Source organism: Pseudorca crassidens, chromosome 14, assembly GCF_039906515.1.
Source record: "Pseudorca crassidens isolate mPseCra1 chromosome 14, mPseCra1.hap1, whole genome shotgun sequence".
NCBI classification, from domain to species: Eukaryota; Metazoa; Chordata; class Mammalia; order Artiodactyla; family Delphinidae; genus Pseudorca; species Pseudorca crassidens.
Genome location: NC_090309.1, coordinates 87,418,685 through 87,441,399, shown reverse-complemented (window position 1 = coordinate 87,441,399; position 22,715 = coordinate 87,418,685). Strand labels below are relative to the sequence as shown.

At 42.5% G+C, this 22,715-nt stretch overlaps 1 protein-coding gene across 1 annotated transcript; it reads left to right on the top strand.

The window, feature by feature from the left end:
* The first annotated feature begins 7,077 nt into the window (after positions 1 to 7,077).
* Positions 7,078 to 22,715, top strand: RSAD2 (radical S-adenosyl methionine domain containing 2). Its single transcript, XM_067703774.1, has 6 exons — positions 7,078 to 7,481; positions 11,842 to 12,003; positions 13,581 to 13,810; positions 15,876 to 16,025; positions 18,989 to 19,021; positions 20,733 to 22,715. The coding sequence occupies exons 1-6, from the start codon at positions 7,133 to 7,135 to the stop codon at positions 20,895 to 20,897; spliced, it is 1,089 nt and encodes a 362-aa protein (XP_067559875.1). The 5' UTR covers positions 7,078 to 7,132; the 3' UTR covers positions 20,898 to 22,715.

Here is a 22,715-nt window from a genome sequence, read left to right as displayed (position 1 = left end):
GAATAATTCTGAGATTAAGATGTTTTTAGCTCTTTGAGAACAGGATCATTTTTATACTCTGTGAGCAATTTGACTTTTGGACATTTAGGGAGCAGAGATGTTGTCACCTGTGTGGAACATAAGAAAATAGGAAAAGAACAAAGTCCTTTTTGTTCCTTAGGACAGGATTGCATCCTCCCGTGAGCCTTTCTTGACCTTTTTTCCATGACCCCCCCCAATCATATCTACTCTTAATTTAAGTTTTCCTCTCCATTTTCACTCACCCTCCTCCCTACCAGAAGACTGTGAAATTAGTGACACTGCAGGATCTGGTCTCGCTCAATGTTAACTGGGAGTCGAAGATTGAAGATACAATGTCTTCATTCATGAAGTGAAAAAAATCTCTGTCATATTTTTGAGCTCCAATTTCAAATTCCCAGGACAGAGAATCTGATGGACCCAGCTTGGGTGCATGTTTAGATTGAATAAACTTGCCTGTAGTAACCTATCCAGTGGGTGTGGAGGAAAGAAGCTGGGCCTGGAAAGACACTTGAAAGAGGTCCTTGAATGAATGAATAGCACAACTTTATTCATTTAAAAAGCCAGAGTCTTCAACACTAACAACGTCAACCAGGAAAACATGAAAGATTCTAGTCATTCTGCTCCTGGGGAAAAGAAAGCAGAAAGGGAGAATTAACTAATATAAATGTTGTAATTAATAAACAATAAAATGAGAAAATAACATTTATTTTGAAAAAGAGATTGGTTTTTGGGGATCCCTTCCATGGCCAGGCTCTGGCCTCCAGAGACCAGCTGGCACCACATAAAACCGCTCTGGGGGCCAGACCCCTGGGTTGTGGGCTTCTGATTTGAAGGGTACACTATCATATTGTGGAGTTGATTTTCTCACTAAGAAATATAGTTTATACAGCTCCCTGTGAGAAGAGAGTTAACACAGCAGGTGCAGATACTTACTCCTGGCATCTCTACTGGGAGCCTGGAACCATGATTCATCGTGGCCAAATCCTAGAAATATGCCCTCACAAGCTTCTTTATATCCGTCATTGATGGTTCTGTGTTTGCACCAGGAACAATGGACACGCCACAGCAACTTGTCAGGGTTGCTTCGCACAAACATCAAGATTGGTGATGGGCACCTCATTCACAGATGGGGTCCTGAGATTAGGTGACCAAGACTGGTCACAGCTGGATGTGCCTACGTGTCCAGCCCACCACGTAATGGCAAACCTGAGACCCAAGCGGGCTTCCCTGACCAGCCATCTCACTCCTGTACCCAGGGTGGGAGTGCTTCTAGAAAGAAAGCACATCTATCTATGCAACCTAGATGGTGAAGGACTCAAAAGCTGTGCCTGTCTCTCCAGACTCCTCTGATGTTCATCTTTTTCCTGTTATCCTTGCTCTGCATCTCTTCCCTGGAATAAAGCCCACCTGTGAGTGTGACCTGTTCCTGTCCCAGGAGTCCTTATAGCCGATTAGCAAACACGTGGGTGGTCTTAAGGTTCCTAAAACACAAACCAATACACACACACACACACACACACACACACACACACACACACACACACACACGGAAATTAAATTAAAAGTTCAAGGAACTCTTACTTTGAAGTGCTTTGATATTCCATTTTATTTACTTAAATACACACACTCACACACATAATTACAACTCTGTAAATTAGTGAAATGGCGCTCATTGGATGAATTAAATTACAACCAGTAAATGAGTGAACAGGAAAGACAAAGAGTTAAAGAAGATATTTGCAAAACATATAACTAAGAAAGTACATCTATACAATGAATTCTTATAAATCAATCATAAAAATGCAGAAAATCCAATACAAAAAGGGGCAAGGGATTTGAATAGGCACATCACAAAGGAGAATATCCAAATAGCTAATAAATATATTAAAAAGATGCTTAACATCATTAGTCATCAGGAAACTGGAAAGTAAAACCACAAGACACCACTCCACAGCCACTGAGATGCTAAAATTAAACCAGATAAAACAAGCATCTTACAGTGACAACACCAAGTGAGAAGAAAGATGTGGAGCTATACTTACATTACTCTGGTCGGAGTGTAAATCGGGCCAGCACTCTGGAAAACTCTATGGAATTATGTGCTAAAGGGGAGTATATATGTATATATATATATATATATATATATATATATTTTTTTTTTTTTTTCCGATACGTGGGCCTCTCACTGCTGTCGCCTCTCCCGTTGCGGAGCACAGGCTCCGGACGCGCAGGCTCAGCGGCCATGGCTCACAGGCCCAGCCGCTCCTCGGCATGTAGGATATTCCCAGACCGGGGCACGAACCCGTGTCCCCTGCATCAGCAGGCAGACTCTCAACCACTGCGCCACCAGGGAAGCCCTATATGTATATTTTTTAGGAACCAGTGATCCCGTTGCTGGGTGTATACCCAACACAGATGCATACTTATGTTGACCAAACGACGTGTACAAGAAAATTCATAGCCTAATAGCAAAATAGTCCAAATGCTCATTATAATTGAGCGATTAAATGGATTGTGGTATATTCCAACAATAAAATCCTAGATGGTTATGAAAATGAACAAAGTACTGGTAGACACAACAAAATGGGTAAATCTACAAATATAACATTGAGTGAAAGAAGCTATACAGAAAACAGTACATAAGGTGTGATTATATCCACAGGAACTTCAAAAGCAGGCAAACCTAGAGGATGGTTTTAGAAAACAGGACATGGTTATCTTTGGGGCAGAGGTAGGGTTTAGGGCCTGGGGGAAGGTACTGGACACGTGAAGGTCTGAGCAAAGTTCTGTTTCTTGATCAAGATGGTTGTTACACATGTGTGCTCATTCGGTCCAAAATTTGTTCTGCTGTATGTGTATGAATTGTGCATTTTTCTTTATGCACAAGATGCTTCAGAAAAAGACTTACCAAAGTAATAATATGAAGATTGCAAGTAACTGAACCGATTCTGCAATCTGCTAGTGTGTGGCAGCCGCTGTTTGATGTTACTGCAGGATGGTCCACATCAGGGAGCAGGGAGTACCCTGGGGATGTGCAAGTCTTTAAAGAAAAAAGTCCCTGTGGCTAATGAAAAATGGTAGTGACATTTGGCTGTTACCTGTTTGCATTTAGATGTCTTTAGAGATGGCTGACTCCAGAGAGGTAGAGACCAAGAAGGGGCTGCCTTGACCTCCCTCCAGCCCACACCCATCTTGAGCAGTTGGGAGAAGAAATCCCTCCCTGGCCTTTGTCAGCCATGACTTTGAATAAGAAAGTCTACTTCTCTTGAGCCTTACTCTTGGATGCATGGAGGAAGACAGGTTTTGAGTGAATAAGTATATGTTCAGAGGATATCAAAGTGACGTTGACTTTTGTGAGCTCTTTGCCAGAAGGGACTTGGACTTATTTATTTTATTCATATTTATTAATATTTTATCTGATACATAGGAGCTTCTCAATAAACCATGGTTGAGGAAAAGAAGAAAGGAAGGAAAGAAAGAATCCTTGAATGAATGAGTGAATAAGTGAATGAATAAACAAATGAATGAATATAAAAGAAACTGGCCTGGATAGAACAGACTTAAGAAGTAATAATAGGGCTTCCCTGGTGGCGCAGTGGTTGAGAGTCCGCCTGCCGATGCAGGGGACGCGGGTTCGTGCCCCGGTCCGGGAAGATCCCACATGCCGCGGAGCGGCTGGGCCCGTGAGCCATGGCCGCTGAGCCTGCGCGTCCGGAGCCTGTGCTCCGCAACGGGAGAGGCCACAATAGTGAGAGGCCCGCGTACTGCAAAAAAAAAAAAAGAAGTAATAATAAAATAATGTGATAGTAATTATCAATTATTGAGCAGTATTGCAAGTGTTTAAGTCCCGATTCAAATCTTCACTCCCTGTGTGACATAAGTTTCCCCAGCTGTAAAATAAGTTAGTGCCTGCAAAATATAGCCCAGTGCCTGGTACATAATGTTATATACATGCTAGATATTTCTAACTGATTATGTCTAGTATTTCTAACTGATTATGAACTCTACTTTCAGTGCTTAATAAACTTCATGTCATTTGATCCTTAAAATGCCCTGGGTGAAATAGACATTAATACCCATATTTCCCAGGTGTGTTAGCAAAATCAGGCAGGTAAAGAAAGTTACCCCGAATTAAACAATACTGGCTGACCAAAGATTCAAACCTTAAAATGTTTGGCTTCAAAAGTCTGTGTGTTTACCCTTTATGACGTATTTGTCATAATCATATTTGATATTTGATTTGAAATGGAAACTGATTTGATTTTCGTTTCTTCATACACATGTGATCTAGAAAAAACAAAACAAAAGTATTTCTTAATTGAGCCAGGCCATGGTAAGGTTATAAAATACTTTTGACTAAGTCATATTTCTCACTGCAGGCTTGGTAATCATTAAGCATACACTGGCTATTGTGCTGAATTTGCTTTCAGTTTCCCTCTCAGTGAAATAAAAGTCATCTTTGCTTCTATTCAAAACATAACACGAGTAGAATAACAAAAGCTGACCCTAATTGAATGATTTTCCTGGCACTGTTTTAAGTGACTCACATAAATTAGAATTTTCATTCTTCACAAATATCCCTTGAGATACCTGGTCTTACAGATGGGAATTGAAGATCCAGAGAAATAAAGTCACTTAGTCACCCAGCTAGTAAGTGACAAGCTAGGCTTGTGGTTTCATAAACTTAACCACTAGGACTATCCCAACTTCCTACAAGTCTCATGAAAACATAAAACCACACACTCAAGATCAAACCCAATTCCCATTAAAGAGGGCTAAAGGATAGAAAAGTTCAGTACAAATCTCAACACTTACTAGGAAAACTGTGAAAATAGATAATAAAAAAACATAATAATTCTTGCCAACTAAGAAGAATCTTGGTTATTAGAGAAATGCAGATCAAAACTACAGTGAGGAATCACCTCACACCAGTCAGAATGGCTGTCATCAAAATGTCTACAAATAATAAATGCTGGAGAGGGTGTGGAGACAAGGAACGCTCCTGCACTGTTGGTGGGAATGTAAATTGATACAGCCACTATGGAGAACAGTATGGCAGTTCCTTTAAAAAACTAGAGTATAGAATGTGGATATTATATACTGAATGTTGTGTAAACTTTATATATATTCGTACTTACTTGTATTTGCATAAAGAAACATTGGATGGTGTAGTCGCTATGGAAAACAGCATGGAGGTTTCTCAAAAAACTAAAAAAAATAGATATGATCTAGGATATGACCATATGATCTAGCAATTCCACTCCTGGGCATATATCCGGAGAAAACCCTAATTCCAAAAGACACATGCACCCCAATGTTCATAGCAGCACTATTTACAAGAGCCAAGACATGGAAGCAACCTAAATGTCCATCAACAGATGAATGGAAAAAGGAGGTGAGTGGGATGAATTGGGAGATTGGGACTGACATATATATATTACTGATACTATGTATAAAATAGATAACTAATGAGAACCTACTGTATAGCACAGGGAAATCTACTCAGTGCTCTGTGATGACCTAAATGGGAAGGAAATCCAAAAAAGAGGGGATATATGTATACATATAGCCGATTCACTTTGCTGTACAGTAGAAACTAACACAACATTGTAAAGCAACTATACTCCAATAAAAATTTTTAAAAATAAAAATAAAATAAAATAAATAAATGAATGTCTAAGACACACACAAAAAAGATGTGGTATATACATACAATGGAATACTACTCAGCCCTAAAAAGGAATGAAATAATGCCATTTGCAGCAACATGGATGGACTAATATATTATCATACTAAGTGAAATAAGTCAGACAGAGAAAGATAAATATCATATGATATCACTTATATGTATAATCTAAAATATGATACAAATGAACTTATTTACAAAACAGAAATAGACTCACAGACAGAAGAAAAAACATACGGTTTTCAAAGGGGGAAAGGCAGGGAGGGATAAATTGGAGTTTGGGATTAACAAATACACACTGCTGTATATAAAATAGACAATCAACAAGGATCTACTGTATAGAACAGGGAACTATATTCAATATCTTGTAATAACCTATAATGGAAAAGAATCTGAAAAAGAGCAGATAGATATGTATAGGTGAACCACTTTGCAGACATCTAAAACTAACACAATGTTGTAAATCAACTAGACTTCAATTTTTAAAAAAAGGAAGCATCTTAGAAAAGCATCTGATTTTCCTATTGTCTATTAAAAAAGGTATAGAAATGCATAGACATGCAGGGAAATACAAGGTCTAAATTTGAATATGTAAAAATGCGTACATTAAGATAAATTACTAAAGAAAGATTCAGGCATCAGTGTCATTATGTGCCTATGCGTTTTTTTGTTTTTGTTTGTTTTTTTTTTTTCAGTATGTGGGCCTCTCACTGTTGTGGCCTCTCCCGTTGCGGAGCACAGGCTCCAGACGCGCAGGCTCAGCGGCCATGGCTCACGGGCCCAGCCACTCCGCGGCATGTGGGATCTTCCCAGACTGGGGCACGAACCCATGTCCCCTGCATCGGCAGGCGGACTCTCAACCACTGCGCCACCAGGGAAGCTCTGCCTATGTGTTTTGACTGTGATCTGAAAGGGGATGCTGAGGCTCACGGAGTAGGGTCTCATCCTCCAAGGGTCATTCATTCTTTTCACTATTTGGCTCTCCTAACGAACTCTTGCTGAGTGCCCCCAGGTGAAGGGTGCTGGAGTGGAAGCTTCTACATGTTATGTCATGCACAAGCAATGCAACAGCTACAGACGTGGCTAAGTCTCTGTCTAGTTCTACTGCTATCTGCTAGATGGAGATAGAGATTAGATAGCAACACCTTCTCCATCTGTATCCAGTTAGGAAGCTATTATTTATACCCCTATTATTTATAGACAGGGGGAAGCAGCGGGGCAGAGAAAGCAGATGTCAGTCTTAGCCTTGAGCCTTCAGTCTTGGCCCTGTTCCAACTTTCATTTTCATAAAGAGAGAAATCGAAACTTGTGCTCCGCTGAGAGTTAGTCAAGGAAGGTGTGTCCCTCCTCCCCGTGTGACAGGTTGCCGGGGCACATATAAAGTGAGCCTGCAGCTGCAGGGCGGCCTCAGGGAACCTGGCCACCATGTGGATGCTGGTACCCGTGTCATTCACTCTCAAGCTGCTGAGCGCCTTCGTGCAGCACCTGGGCTCCATGTGGAGCAGCCTGGGGACCCTGTTCCCCCGGCTCAGTACAGCATTCTGGCTGGCAGGGGGCCAGAAGAGCCAGCAGCAGCGGGGCAGGAGAAAACCAAGGAAGCCCAGCAGGGAAGACAAAGAGGACCGCGATCTGCCCATCACCCCCATCAGCGTAAATTATCACTTCACCCGCCAGTGCAATTACAAGTGTGGCTTCTGCTTCCACACGGCCAAAACGTCCTTCGTGCTGCCGCTGGCGGAGGCCAAGAGAGGATTGCTGCTGCTGAAGGAAGCGGGTGAGTCCGGACCCAGTACGAGATCAGGGGCTCAGCTGGTACGTGGCTGGCTGACAGGAGGGGGCTGGGAGCGCGCATGGACTGGACGGCTCCCCCAGAATCCTAGCGGTTCCCACAGCACAGGGAGGATGCCCTCCCTCCAGAGGATGTGGAGGTGAATTTGGGGATGGGTGTCTAGGCCTTCCCAGCCCGCAGAGTCGGCTGACCTGGGTGTAAGTGGAGCAAACCCATCCTCCTGACGCTGCTAAGCTAAGCGAGCCGCGCCTGCACCTGCAGGGTCCCGGTCCGCCCAGCCCGCGGAGCTAGGCAGGTCGGGAAGGTCGTGCTGCACTCTGAGTCGGCCCGAAGCACTTGGGGTTTCCCAGAAACAGTTAATGAGGAAGGTTGCAAACAAATTCAGACACTTTGACTTAAGAAACGCGATAGCTGAATCTTTTATTTTGGATTATTTACCTGTTCTTACTATGAAACTTTAGAGAAACTATTTACGACTCAGACAAGGCAATGCCTTTGCTCTGGAGACTCTCACTCGGTGTCACCACGTCAGTAACTCGAAGGCATCTCAGAGAGACCCCAGCCTGTCCAGTTCTACGGTGACATCTTCCGCTCCAGGTCTGTCCTCCTGTCTTCCCTAGAGCAAGTTCAGCCACATGGCCAACTTTTGCTTACCTTTTTTTTTAGTAATTTATTTATTTAGTTTTGCTGTGTTACGTCTTCGCTTCTGTGCGAGGGCTTTCTCTAGTTGCAGCAAGCGGGGGCCCCTCTTCATCGCGGTGCGTGGGCCTCTCACTATCGCGGCCTCTCTTGTTGCGGAGCACGGGCTCCAGACGCGCAGCCTCAGTAGTTGTGGCTCACAGGCCTAGTTGCTCCGTGGCACGTGGGATCCTCCCAGACCAGGGCTTGAACCCGTGTCCCCTGCATTAGCAGGCAGATTCTCAACCACTGTGCCACCAGGGAAGCCCCAACTTGCTTGCCTTTTTTACAGACATGTAACATACATTTGCACAGACCTGCACACACCCAAGTAAACAGCACACAACTCTAGACAGAAAACAGCAGGGCACCCAAAGCGCACGCTCCCTTCAGCCCCTGCCCTTCCTGCCCAGGATAACCACTAGCTCTTACTCTAACACACACACTAGTTTTGCCGGATTTTGTGCTTGATATGGTGAGATCGTAGGCTTGCACTTTACTGGATCGGACTCATTTTGCTTCCCATACGCCTGCCCAGTCATCCACAGCTCATCCAATGGCTGACCCACCTTGCCGTTCCCATTGGGGTCTGGTACAGGGTCTCATTATTTCTCACCAGGACTGCTGCAATTCATCTCATTGTCTCTGGGTCCCCTCTGAAAGCACGTTATCTTACTAAAATATATATTTTGATGGCTAACTCCCCCACTTAGCTCTCTTGCATGGCTTCCAAGCCCAAACTTGTCAGCACAGGCTTCAAGCTCAGTGTTGCCATCCTTCACCCCAATTCCTGAAGGGCCCCAAGCTGTGGACACATCATGTGACACAGTTCTCCCACAACACCTGCATCGTGGAGCCTGTGATCGCACTGTTCTCTCTTCCTGGAATGCTTGTCACCTCAGTCTCTGTTGGTGAACTTTCAAAGCTCCTTAGAATTATCCCTGGTCCTCGTCATGCAGAATGAATGCCCTCTCACCTTCCTTTGTGATCCCATGGCATTTGTTACAAATGCATGTATTATAGCATGTTTTATTTATTTTATTTTTTTACTTGAATGAAAGATTCTTTAGATCCTATAATGCTTCACAGTTTTCAAAAGTTTCACACACATGATTTCATATAATCCTAATTATAACCCTTTTTCTCCCTAGCCCTATCTTGCCCCACCCCACTTCCCTCTCCCCACTGGTAACCACTAGTTTGTTGTCTATATCTGTGAGTTTGATTCTTTTTTGTTTTATTCACTAGTTTGTTGTGTTATTTTAGATTCCACACATAAATGATATTATACAATATTTGTCTGACTTATTTCACTTAACCTAATGCCCTCCAAGTCCATCCATGTTGCTGCAAATGGCAAAATGTCATTATTTTTTATGGCTGAGTAGTATTCCTTTGTGTATATATACCACATCTCCTTTATCCATTCGTCTATTGATGGACACTTTTAAAAAAATGTAAAAGCTTTTGCACAGCAAAGAAAACCATTGACAAAATGAAAAGACAACCTATTGAGTGGGAGAAGATATTTGCACATGATATGACCAATAGAGGGTTAATAGCCAACATACATAAATAGCTGAGACAACTGAACATCAAAAAACAAACAACCCAGTTAAAAAATGGGCAGAACTGAATAGAAATTTTCCAAAGAAGAAATGCAGATGGCCAACAGGCACTTGAAAAGATGCTCAACACCACTAATCATCCGGGAAATGCAAATCAAAACCACAATGAGGTATTACCTCACACCAGTCAGAATAGCCATCATCAAAAAGTCCACAAATAACAAATGCTGGAGAAGGTGTGGAGACAAGGGAACCCTCGTACACTGTTGGTGGGAATGTAAATTGGTACAGACACTGTGGAGAACAGTATGGAGGTTCCTTAAAAAACTAAAAATAGAATTACCATATGACCCAACAATTTCACTTCTGGATATATATCAGAAAGAAGTAAAAACACTAATTTGAAGAGATACATGCACCCCAATGTTCATAGCAGCATTATTTACATTGCCAAGGTATGGAAGCAACCTAAGTGCCTACTGCAGCATATTTAAAATTGTGCTCTTGTGTTTTGTTTTTAATATCTGGGTCCCCAAAGAGTTTGAGTTCCAAGGTTGAAACCTAGCATTCTGCTTATCTTGCTGCCTAGCAAAGTATCTAGAAGGTAATAGGAATCTAATGAATGTTTTTGAATGGATGAATTAGTGCATGAATGAACAAATGAAGAGAGGTCTGGGGTTATGGAACAAACTTAGCCTCTTGATTCACACGGCCAGGATTTGAGTTCCTGTTCCAGCACTTAAACAATGTGTCAAGACATTTAACTTTCTGAATATCAGTTTAATATTCTTTAAAATACAGACAATATTGATAACTCATATATCAACCTTAAAAAGTTGTTACAAGGCACAAATAAATAAATGCTCATATGTTTTTTAATAGAGTATAAACAATTACAGTTATAATTAATACTTCTATATCATGACCTCTCAGTTTTAAGTAAATAAAACCAAAGTTAGTTAAAATGGTTAAGGTATAGTATGGGTGATGTGTCCTGTAAGTAAGATTTCTGGCAAATAGAGGAAAATCTATTTTGGTAGCTATTAAAATTTTAAATTTATTTTTAAATTTAAACAATAAAAGTACATTACATTTAAAATTACTGCTCTGGCTGCAGATGCTTCTAAAATATATTATTTACTTCTTTGGCTTTTTTTTTTTTTTTTTTTTTTTTTTTGGCTGAGTTGGGTCTTTGTTGCTGCGCGCGGGCTTTCTCTAGTTGCAGCGAGGGGGGCTACTCTTCATTGCGCTGCCCAGGCTTCTCATTGCGGTGGCTTCTCTTGTTGTGGAGCACAGGCTCTAGGTGTGTGGGCTCAGTAGTTGTGGTGCACGGGCTCAGTTGCTCCGCGGTATCTGGGATCTTCCCAGACCAGGGCTCGAACCCTTGTCCCCTGAACTGGCAGGTAGATTCTTAACCACTGCGTCACCAGGGAAGCCCACGTCTTCGGCTTTTGAACAGAGCGGACTGAATAGAACTCAAGCATTATGAGCATCAGCTATTGATCTGTGTGCCGTGACAGGATGGCTTGTAGGTTGGCACCACTGTGAATTAATTGCTCCTCGTCTAAGCTCTTAGCAACATCTCTACATCCTGTTCGTTCAGTTTTCTCATTCTTTCATCACCTCTGACCTAATCCTCAAACTCCTCACGGGCTACACCACTGGCCAATGCACTGTTTCACTTTCTCTAGTTATCTGCCCCTATCTAACCACACTTTTAGGGGATCGTATTTTTATTGGATAATAATGCTCATCGTACAAGCCACCTTCTAGCATGTTAGCGTATAAATAGTGAGGTGTTATAATTTACCACTGCCCCATTGTAGAAACATCTGAGAGTAAAAGAGGGTGCTAGAAAAAACTAACTGATGAGATTTGGTCCTCCATAAACCGGGACTGTCCTGGGAAAGCTAGGATGGAGGGCGACCCCGCACACTTAGAAAGACCAAAGGCTTTGGAGCTTGGGCGTACGTCCTAGTGCCACTTTTCTCTCATCTCATTCTATTACACTGAGAATATACTACTTTTGCCATTAAAATAATAATGGATGTTGGTGAAGTGGAAAACTAGAAGGAAAAGCCGTGCTCTGTCTGTCCCAGGTATGGAAAAGATCAACTTCTCCGGTGGGGAGCCATTCCTCCACGACCGGGGCAGATACCTTGGCCAGCTGGTGAAGTTCTGCAAACAGGAGCTGCAACTGCCCAGCGTGAGCATAGTGAGCAACGGGAGCCTGATCCGGGAGAGGTGGTTCCAGAACTACGGTGAGAGCCTCACGTGGCACGGGACGGACGCCTCTGTCACGGTCTGTTGCTCTATTTCCCTCCATCCCGGGCTTTTGGCCAGGCCTGCTGGGAATCCAAAGGGAGGAAGAAACAAGTGGGCTTACTCTAATCTCTTTTCAAGCTGGTAGGGCTCTAAGTCAACAAGTATGGCAAGGCAGATAGCAGAACAGACTAGCCCCAGAACTCTTCTATCCATTATCAGCGTAGCTAGTTTTAGCTGAGCCGCTAGTGGGGAGAATGAACGCAGTGTGCAGTTTTGCAAGCCCTGACCTTATCGTTTGCTATTCATGTTTAATTTTTAAAGTATTTTCGGAAATAACTCTATTTTAGTAGTCTTGTGTACAAATTAAGCGATTAGACTAGAACAGTCGTTCTCACCTTTGGCTGCATATTTGGCTACTGAGGAACTTTATAAAATATCTGTGCTGGGACTGGACTCCAGACTAATTATATCAGAGCCTCGTGGTACGTGGACAGGCCAAGTTGGGGTGCTCCGAGGGATTCCACTATACGACCCAGGGTTACGAACCCCTGGTCCTAAGACTGGGAAGCTAAGTTTTACATAGATGTTAATATTCAGAGAGCAGTACCTGGAATTTAGGAGGCACTTGAAAAATGTTAGCTATTATTACTACTATCATTTTGGGAAACAGTTCTAACTGAACTCTTAGAGTGTGCTTTGCTTTGTGTAAGTTGTTTGAGCCTTGAAATCATCCAAAGGGTAGTTGCACTTGTGATCTGTTGAGGACACTCACAGGAGATCTCTGATAAAATCCTCCTTCCAAGATGATGAAGAACTGGATGTGGATCTGGGTGTGGATGTGGGTAGAACAGCCCACCTGAGGAAGGTTAACAGGAAGACCACAGGGCAATGAGTCAACATCAAAATGACCGTGAAGGGAGTCACTCAGTGAAAGAGGGGGTTCAGAAGTTCAAAAGTAAGCTTTGGGAACCAGATTCAGAGCAATAAGACAGGGTTAGGGAGCTGTGTGATTAGAGAAGAACTGGTTGGGTTTGCTGTCTGTGTCCCCAGGGCAGCGTGCTCTCTCCGGGATGGGCTCTACATGCTGTCAATATGGTGTAAAGAGTAGGGACCAGGAGGGTTGCTGCACCTTTGGGTCAAAAGCTCAAATGTTGTACGGGAGAGGTGGTGCCAATTAGTGAATTCGGAAGTGCCTAAGAAAAAGGATCATTAGCGATAGGGAGACAAAAAGAAAGTGTAAGGATTATTAATAGCGGACACGCGGACAGTCATTTATGAACTTCCGTTGATCCTGGTCCTATATGGGAGTTCAAGGTTAGTGCTGCCATATGCTCAAATTATTAAAGATACACCATCAATCTACATTCTGTGTTAAATCTATCCCCCCCAAAATAGTTGCAAACAGCTTGAAATATTTTTAGATGTCTGGAGGAACAAACAAAACGTTATGTCTACCTATCTACCTACCTATGTCTACCTATGGTCCGTAAGACTCCAATTCTCCACCTCTGGCTTAAAGGCCTGTGTCTGCATCCTTGGATGGAAAAGCCTAATGGTGACGGTTTTCCCTCAGGGGAATATTTGGACATTCTCGCCATCTCCTGCGACAGCTTTGACGAGCAGGTCAATGTCCTTATTGGCCGTGGTCAAGGAAACAAGAACCACGTGGAAAATCTCCAAAAATTGAGGACGTGGTGCCAAGATTACAGAGTGGCCTTCAAGATAAATTCTGTCATCAATCGATACAATGTGGACGAGGACATGACGGAACAGATTAAAGCCCTGAACCCCATCCGCTGGAAGGTACATGCCGAGTCGCTTTTGCTGGTTGTAATTAAGAGAACGGTCAGGAGAGACTTGCTTCGGCAAAACCCGAAATGAGAAGGATACAGAGAACTATGGACTCAGGAGCCAGTTGGGAAAGCAGGCCCTTGGTCCTTCTTTCAGCTCTGCTAAACGTTAACTACTTACATTCTCTTGGCCTCCATTTCCCCCTTATAACTGATTTCCTTCTGGGAAATTGTGAAAGTAAATATAAAAGAATATGAGAAGTGCTTGGAGATATTCTGAAGAATATGTTCATAGGAAGTCTAACTCTTATGTGTTTATTAAAATAATAAGACTGATTTGTCTTAAAAACTCTTGGCCTATTTATAAATGGGTATGTGTTCTTCATAAATTCTGTTAGTTCATTTTTCATAGCATTATTAGAAGCTTTTGGGAGAAAGGCCATCCCCAAGTGGTAGCAAAATTCATTCCCAAGATTCATTCACCCAGATGTGTGCTTTAGGACTTAGTCCCACTCTCAGCTACTAAAAAGTCTAAGGTTCAAATACTCGTAAGCCAGTTCACAGTGACTTACAGCACCCACCATGCACAGATGCTTACAAAGAATTATAAACTGAAGGTTTCTGCCCCTGGCTGTTCTTCAGAATGAACTCAGGGAACTGTTTCAAATCAGCTTCTTGGGCCTCATCCTATACCCACTATCCTGAAACAGATTAGCAGGAGGGTTTATGTGAATATGTATTCTTAACAAGCTGCCCCGATGATTACTATGCAGGTATCCAAAGTCTGTGCCTGAACCCCAGACTAATGCAACTAAAGATAAGATGTAGAATTCAATTCTAGCAAGTAAAAGAGTTAAAGAAAACTCTTGTAATATAAAGCTATGTGTGCTGGGATAATGTGGCAGGGTGAAACAGGCAAGCTTTATTTCTGCCAAAGAGCCAGGAAGACTTCGTGTAGGAGGAGGTATTTGGCTCCTGCTTGGACAGAGGGATAGAATTTCCACAGGTAGAGAAGACCTAGGGAAGGAATTCCTGTCTAGACACCAAGAAAACCTTTCCTATCAAAGCTGCCTGGGATGTGCTGTTAATCCCACGTTAGCATTCAGAGAAGGGTTGTGGAGATGGGAAAGGGATTAATGTATTATTTTCCTGAGGTTATCCTGTAACATGTGGAAATGGGTTATGGGAAACAAGAAATGTTTCTTACTTTAAAAAGTTTTAATTTGTATGTTGAACTTGATGTTTGGTTATATATGTAAGTAAGCTGGAATATCAGCCACTCTCCCAGGTCCAGGAGGAACTGAAAACAGCTACAGAAACAGGGGTGATGGGAGGACCCCAGGCTATGGCCCACTGTGTGGAGGCGTCAGAGGAGAGCCAGAGGGCTAAGCTCCAAGCTCTTAGATTTCCCTTCTAGAGCCCCCTGCCAGTCATCACTCATGTACTATACTTATATATTATAAATACATATTATATATATTTTTTCTCATAGCTTTGGTTTGCTCATGGCTCCTTGTCACTTCTTCTCTATCTCTTTTCTCCAATCTTTCGACCCCTACTCTGGCTTCCACTTGCCTGATTCACTCCAGAATTGCCTTTTCAAAATTCTGACTTTTTTGGAGGGAGAGGATTAGCTGCTGTCCATTTAGAAAACAGTTTTTGCATCAGATCACTGAGGTCTGCAGGATGCAAATTGATGTAAACCTGGATCAGGTGTCAACTGTTATGCAATTGCTCACGTGGTTCAGAACCTGGTCCTCCAGGCAGCCTCCTCCGCGGGAGGCCCTGGGCTTGCAGGCAACCATTATTTTGTAGTCTGAAAGTATTAGGTTATAAGACTAGATCAAATGTAATCTAGACCAGTTTTTAAAAAATTATATTTTGGGAATGTTTGGGCTTCTAGTACCATATCCCTAAATTTCAGGGCATGTTCTCATTTCCCCAGAGCAGTGTCTTTCTAGAATGTTCCCTAGTTGGAGGAGTCTTCTTTGCTCAGGAGAGGTTCAGGGAGAAATGAGATTTGGGGCAAAAAGAGATGGAAAGCTCTTCACAAAGTCAACACCACACTTGTGTTTCAGGTCTTCCAATGCCTCATAATTGAAGGTGAGAATTCTGGAGAAGATGCTCTGAGAGAAGCAGAACCGTTCGTGATAAGTGATGAAGAGTTTGAAGCGTTCTTGGACCGCCACAAAGACGTGCCCTGCCTGGTGCCCGAGTCTAACCAGAAGGTTGTATGAAGCAAATGTTGTTTTGTTCCCCATCACACATTTAGCTCCAAACAGGAAAGTGTCTCCACCAAGGGCTGCACACACTGCGGCTTTGGAGGGTTTGCGTGGAGAGATGGGAGTAGTCTCAGGGCTGAGGTGGAAGTTTCACTAGATCTTTAGGTTTCCAATGTGAAAAATTGGATCCATCCTGTCAGTCCAAGTGTATGTATCATGTAATTTAAACAGTGTCAGCCAAAGCACGTCTACAGTTTGGAGCTTCCAGGTGTTATCAGAGACAGAGTAAATAATCAGTGTGTTCTCAGAAGCTAAAGAAAAAAAAGAACTTATTCAAAGCTACATTACTGCAGTGTTAGGGACAGGAATAAAAAATTGAAAGTAGCCTGATATTCAACTTACAGAGAACAGGTAAGCTCATGTTCCCTGTATGGAATGTTATACTGACTATATAACCTATTTCAAAGAATATTAGGGAACAAGGATAAATTTGCATGATATGATATTAGGTACAAATGAAGAACTATAGGCAAAATTCATTTGACCTTTAATCCTAATGTGCAAAAAAGGTGTGTATGTACACGTCCCATGGTCATCTTGGGATAATGGGATTATCAGTCATTTTTGTTTACCTTGATAACTGTTTGGACTTTAAATTTTTCTAAAATAGGTAGTTTTATTATTTTTAAAGTATTTTAAAATCAAAAGCTTTCCCCATCTTCCGCCAAAGAATCTCTCCCTCATATGCTTACATCATATTAGAAATTTGAGAACAAGGATTCATTCCTTATACTTCAGAGCAATGTTGACCAGAGTACGAATAAGAAAATTCCTGAATGGGGTCAGAGCAGCTTTTGAAAAGAAGCCAGAGAACAGAGGAGAATATTCATATCTCTACACTATTTTATTTGACTTTTTAAAATTTGTCTTAATTACACAGGTAATGTGAGATCAAAGAAAATATGTCATAAATTACTGCTTTTTGAGCACTTCACAGAGGCTTCATGAGCCAGAAATATTACCCCCATTTTAGAAACTCTGAGGCTGGGTCATAGGGTTAACTGACCTCACCTACATGACAGAAAGAGTTAGCTGACCTCACTCATGTCAGAGGTAAAGTGAGCTGATCTCACCTACATGAGAGGCGTGGTTAGCTGACCTCATCTGTGTCAGAGGTACAGTGAACTGACCTCATCTATGTCAGAGGTATATTAACTGACATCATCTGTGTCAGAGGTGAAGTTAGCTGACCTCGCCTGTGACAGAGGCAGAGTTAGCTGACCTAACCCATGTCAGAGGCAGAGTTAACTCACCTCCCTTAGAGCCCAGCAAGGGACAAACTGGGGTTTGGATAACTCCAAAGCCTGAGAAGCTTACTAGTCAGTTCATTTCAAACTTCATTGTACAGACACCGCCCCCCTACCCCCCCCGCCAGGCAGGGTCTTGCTAAAATGCAGATTTAGAGTCCGCAGGGTTGGGGAAGTTATTGAGAGGAGGTGACCACTATTTGACCCAGAGCTGGACTGGGGCAAGTGGAGGCTCCTGACCCCTCCTCTGTCTTCAGGATGTACACTCCCACGGTGAGACCATCTGGATGGCACATGTGACTGAACCCAGCTCAGGCTTCTCTATAAACTTTTAAGACGAGCAGAGGGTGCTGAGGTCTTCTTGTCTTGCAGGTCACCCAAGACAAGCTTTGTGTGTCGGTTCCCTTGCTTTGGTGAGGTCAGTTCACTTCACCTCTGACATAGAAGTCAGCGAACCCTGCCTCTCATGTAGGTGAGGTCAGCTAACTAAACCTGACAGAGGTGAGGTCAGCTAACTGTATCTCTGACATAGGTGAGCTCAGCTAACTTTACCTCCAATGTAGGTGAGGTCAGCTAACCATGCCTCTTATGTAGATGAGGTCGGTGAACTCTGCCTCTGACATAGGTGGGGTCAGCTCACTTTACCTCTGACGTGGGTAAGGTTTCACTCAGGGAACTCCCAAGTTTGCAAACCAGCAAGCAGGTCTGAGGTGGACCCACGATTCAGCATTTTAACCAGCTCCCAGGTGATGCTGATGCCTGGCCCACCTCCAGACATTCAGGAACAAGGTCTCGAACTGGCCACGCACAGGAGGAATTGGCAAACCACAGCCCGTGGGACAAACCCAGAATGCAAGCCAAGAACGGTTGGAAAAAAAATCAGAACAAGAATGACATCTGTGACTCATGAAAAGTATACGAAATGCAAGTTCAAGGTCGATAAGGAAGGTTTCAGTGGAACACAGCCATGCTTCCTCTCTAAGCATTGTCCACAGTGGCTTTCAGTTGCCACAGAGACCACATGGTCTACCAGGCTGAAAATATTTACTCTCTGGCCCTTTACAGAAAAATGTTTGCAGACTCCTACCTAGATGGCGTACGTATAGAGGGTATACCTTCCTATGAGAGTGTAGGCACACTCTCTATATACCTATAGAAGGCATAACTAGTTACAAGTAATGTAAGTAATATTAAAATCCTCAGATAAGCTTCCAGGTAATAGCATTAAAGGGATTCTGCTTTATTCACTGAAAAGGGGGTCCATCAGAGGCATGGCAGACACAGGGAATATTGAACAATGAAGGACAGGGTTCCCCAGAGCTAGAGGAAATGGGGAAATTAGCCTGGGGGTTTCACTGTCAGAGGAGCTTTCAGAGTGGCATGTGACCCTTCCAGCATGGGACAGAAGCCAGCCTGCTAGAATCTGCTAGAATCCGAATGGACACAAACAGATGGCTCGGAGATGGGTGTTAGGTGGGTATGGGGCACTGGCAGATGGCTCACCTTGTAAGGGACGCATCTAAAGACACTCAAGAGATGTAAGAAATGTGGCCTCCAGAAATAATAAAGCACAAACGCACAAACGCGGTAAGACAGGCAGTTGAGCATACGTACTGAAAAATATGCTCGAGACTAAATTGGTATGTGATTTCTGCTTTGCAGATGAGAGACTCCTACCTTATTCTGGATGAATATGTGAGTATGTCTAATGCATTATAAAATGATCCCTTAAAAATTCATTAAGTGGCAAGGTCAGGGTTGAGTTATAATCAGCATAACCATTTAGTCCATATTCATTCTTTCTGGCCAGCATTTCATGTTTTTATTGTCACTGACTAACATTAGTATTATAGAGCCCTTACTTCGCTGTGTCCATCTCTGAGCTAAGGGGGTGGGCAGGCAATGGCGTGAATCTGGTCCCAGTGTTTGCACACACCCGCACTCGAGGGTCTTTTCCCTATGCCTATGGATCCACGGATGTCGCACGGAGCTGACATCACACAAAGCAGTGTCCTTTGTTACGCCATCTTCGGCTGGGTTCTCTGGTCAAGGGGCACCCAGGGATCTTTGCAGGAAGGACACGTCACACTTGACGTTATTGCCTTTAATACCTCAGATGCTGCCAGCTTGTCCTCTGACAGATAGCTCTTGGCTTTGGAGAGAAGAGGTTACAGTTCCTCTCCAAAAGCCACTGGTACCTTCCTACCCCACTGCCTTCCAAAGGAAGAGATATGCCATCATTCTCCAAACTGAAAAACAAATCACTTCTCCCTTTCCTTGTGTCTTTTTCTTTTCTTTTTCTGTCCCAATTCATAAACTTTTGCCAATATTTCTAGCACTGGACAAATAATTCCATTCAAAGATCTGTTTTTAAGAAATGAGCTCCAATGAGAACCATGGCTTTTCTATATTTAAACTGAATTTGGTGTTTCGAGAAATGCTTACTGTGACTTTTGATGCTTTATTATTTTCAAGTTAAATAGTGATGATTCGCAGTCATTCATTTGTTGTCAACATGTGCTTTCTTTAAGGAGCAGAGGGGAAAAGGTGGTAACACAAATGTTCAGTTAATGGCTGCAAGGTAGAGAGGAAAAGTCAAACAGAATTGATTTTTGGAGTACCATGACTGGCTGGGGATTTTGACCAATGCTCCTCCACAAACGCTCTGGTCTCTGTACAGTTGGAATAAATAGAGTAGGAGCAAAATTTACTTCTGGCAGTCTAAGAACATTTTGATTCAACAAGTGCTACTACTAAATGCTGTGTGCCATGGCAGGTCACAGGGGTGTGGAGATCTGGTTCCTGTCTGTAAGGTGCTTAATCTAGGATAAAAACCAAGACCCTTAGCAGGGCATGTGCTACTCTTCTTCATGTGGGACCTGCCCGCCTCTGTATCACCTTTCTTACCATGCTATCTCCCTTTCGTAAAAGAAGCTTTTACACTTGTTTTTTATTTACACTTTTTTTTTTTTTTTAATTCCTGCACACACAGTTTTCACTCCAGGAATATCATCTACCTGAAATTTCCCAAACTCACAGTACTGTTTCACGCTTCTGGGCTTTTACGATATTGTTCTCTCTAGTTTACAATTTCAAAACATAACTTAGATGGCAGCACTTTTTGGAAACCTTTCCTGATTACCCCGCCCCCCAGTGGAGGGACAGGCATGTGTATATAATTCTGTTTATCGTGCCCTTACCTGGTCTCAGGTGTTCACGTGGGTGATGGGAGCTGGTTGAGTACAGAGATGATGTCCCCAGAGTTCAACGTCCCCAGTGAAGCATCTGGTGCACAGCTCTCCACAAACATCTGTTGAAATGATTGGAACATCAAAAGTCATTTTGAGTTGATCCCCCAAATTGAGTTTTACAGGAAATATCCCAATTTCTGTCATGAATTTCCTAGATGCGCTTCGTGAACTGCAGAAACGGGCGGAAGGATCCTTCCACGTCCATCCTGGATGTTGGCGTAGAAGAAGCTATAAAATTCAGCGGCTTTGATGAAAAGATGTTTCTCAAGCGAGGAGGGAAATACGTATGGAGCAAGGCGGACCTGAAGCTGGACTGGTAAAGCTGAAGGCTAAACAACCTTCAGCCCATCTGTGGGGACCGCCCTGGCACTCAGCGCGTGGCTGCCCTGCTTCCCGTAGGCACTGCCAGCGGCCCCAAATTCGATTTTCAGTCGTACGTGGAATCTGATTGCCTGTGGTAACTGAACAGATAAATAACTGGGAAAATTGAAATCCTTAGAACAGAACATGCAAGACCATTAACTTTAGTTAATTAGCTTATTATGGATTTAATTTTTGAGTAGTATTTACTGACTCCTGTATTTCCATTTTGAAGTTATTTTTCTAGTCCTTTCATTTGATAGTTATTTTCCCATATGGAAAAATTACAAATTATCTCCCCCGATTATTTCTGCTTGCGGTGAGGCTCTTTCCTTTTCGGCCTTTATATCACTGCAATCTTGGACTTTTTACCCAGAAGTTTAGAAATAGTCCATACATGTTTCCAAGAATAAGAAATGCTCATCTTACCAGGCTTTGATAAGTACCTAGAAGGAGATAACTCCTCTCCCTGGGGCTCTGCATGGCCCTGACCCACGCCGACTATTCCAGGAATGTGAGTGATCTCTGCTGCTCCCCTTTCTCTTCCAAGATTCTTAACAAAACCAAGGTGTGCTTTAAATTTAGTGAGGAAGTTGACATGGGGTCAGGGCTTGGGTTGCTGTGTGAATCTGCTGAGTCTGTCAGGCAACAGCATATGAGTTTACTTGCTTGGTCGTCCCCGTGTCCCTGAAAAGCGACACGTTCCTGGACTGGCATGAACTCATCTGCAAAAGCAGCAGGCAAAGGTGGAGCAAAGGGTGTGGCGAAGAGTGTAGGATGAACCAGAATTTTCTGTAAATGAAGCTGTGGCACAATATAATATTTCCCATTTAACTCTGAATCACTTGGAATAAGAATGTAATCTAGGTCAATATAAGATCCAGAGCCTTCCTTTGCTAGGCTAAGAAAGAGCTTGAGGGAAAATGTCACTGAATTGGGACAAGAAAAAAAAAATTCTCCTCTTGGAAATACCACATTCAGTTTGTTCATGCAACCTAGACAATATACCATTTCCTGGAAAATAATAAGTTCCTATCACTGTTTTACAAAAGCAAAATCATGGACAATTTTTTGCTCAAAGAACTCTTGTAATCCAGCTGCAGTTCCAGAGTTGGCCACTAGGTGGCATTTAAATGTTGCCTGATTCTGCTATGCAGCCATGCAGAAATTCCGCTTCAGAATCTTTTTTCAACACTTTTTGAAAGTGGTTTATGTGATTTTTTTTTTCCCAGAAAAGATATTCCTACTTCAAATTTTAAATCACTGTAATTCAACTGAAATATGTTTGTGTGTCTTCTGTGATAGAATTGTTGTCATGTATTTTCCATTTTATTTTATGTTTTTAAGAAAAAAAAAAGAATTAGAAAGTTTTTTTCCTCTGTGGGTCTTGATAGTATCTAAACCATGACGACCTTAATATAATCAGATAACCATAAAACAGGTTTTTTGTTTCTTACTTAACATGAGTTTACTTTGCTGACCATTACATTATTCCACAGAGAAAGGGCACATATGTGAAAGCACAGAAGACATTGTGTGGTATCCAGTAGATGCTCAATTATTATAATCTGAAACAAAATCTGAATCTGAAGCCCAAATCCTCTGAGTTGAAGTGAATTTCTCTCGAGTTGAAGGAAACTGCATTTCTCTTTCCCCAAAGGGAAGTATAAAACAAAACACTACACTTGAGAAAAAAAAAAAAAAAAAACATATATATATAAAGAGAAAAAAACAAAAAAAAAATACAAAAATGAACAAAAATCAGAAGAAAAGAAAAA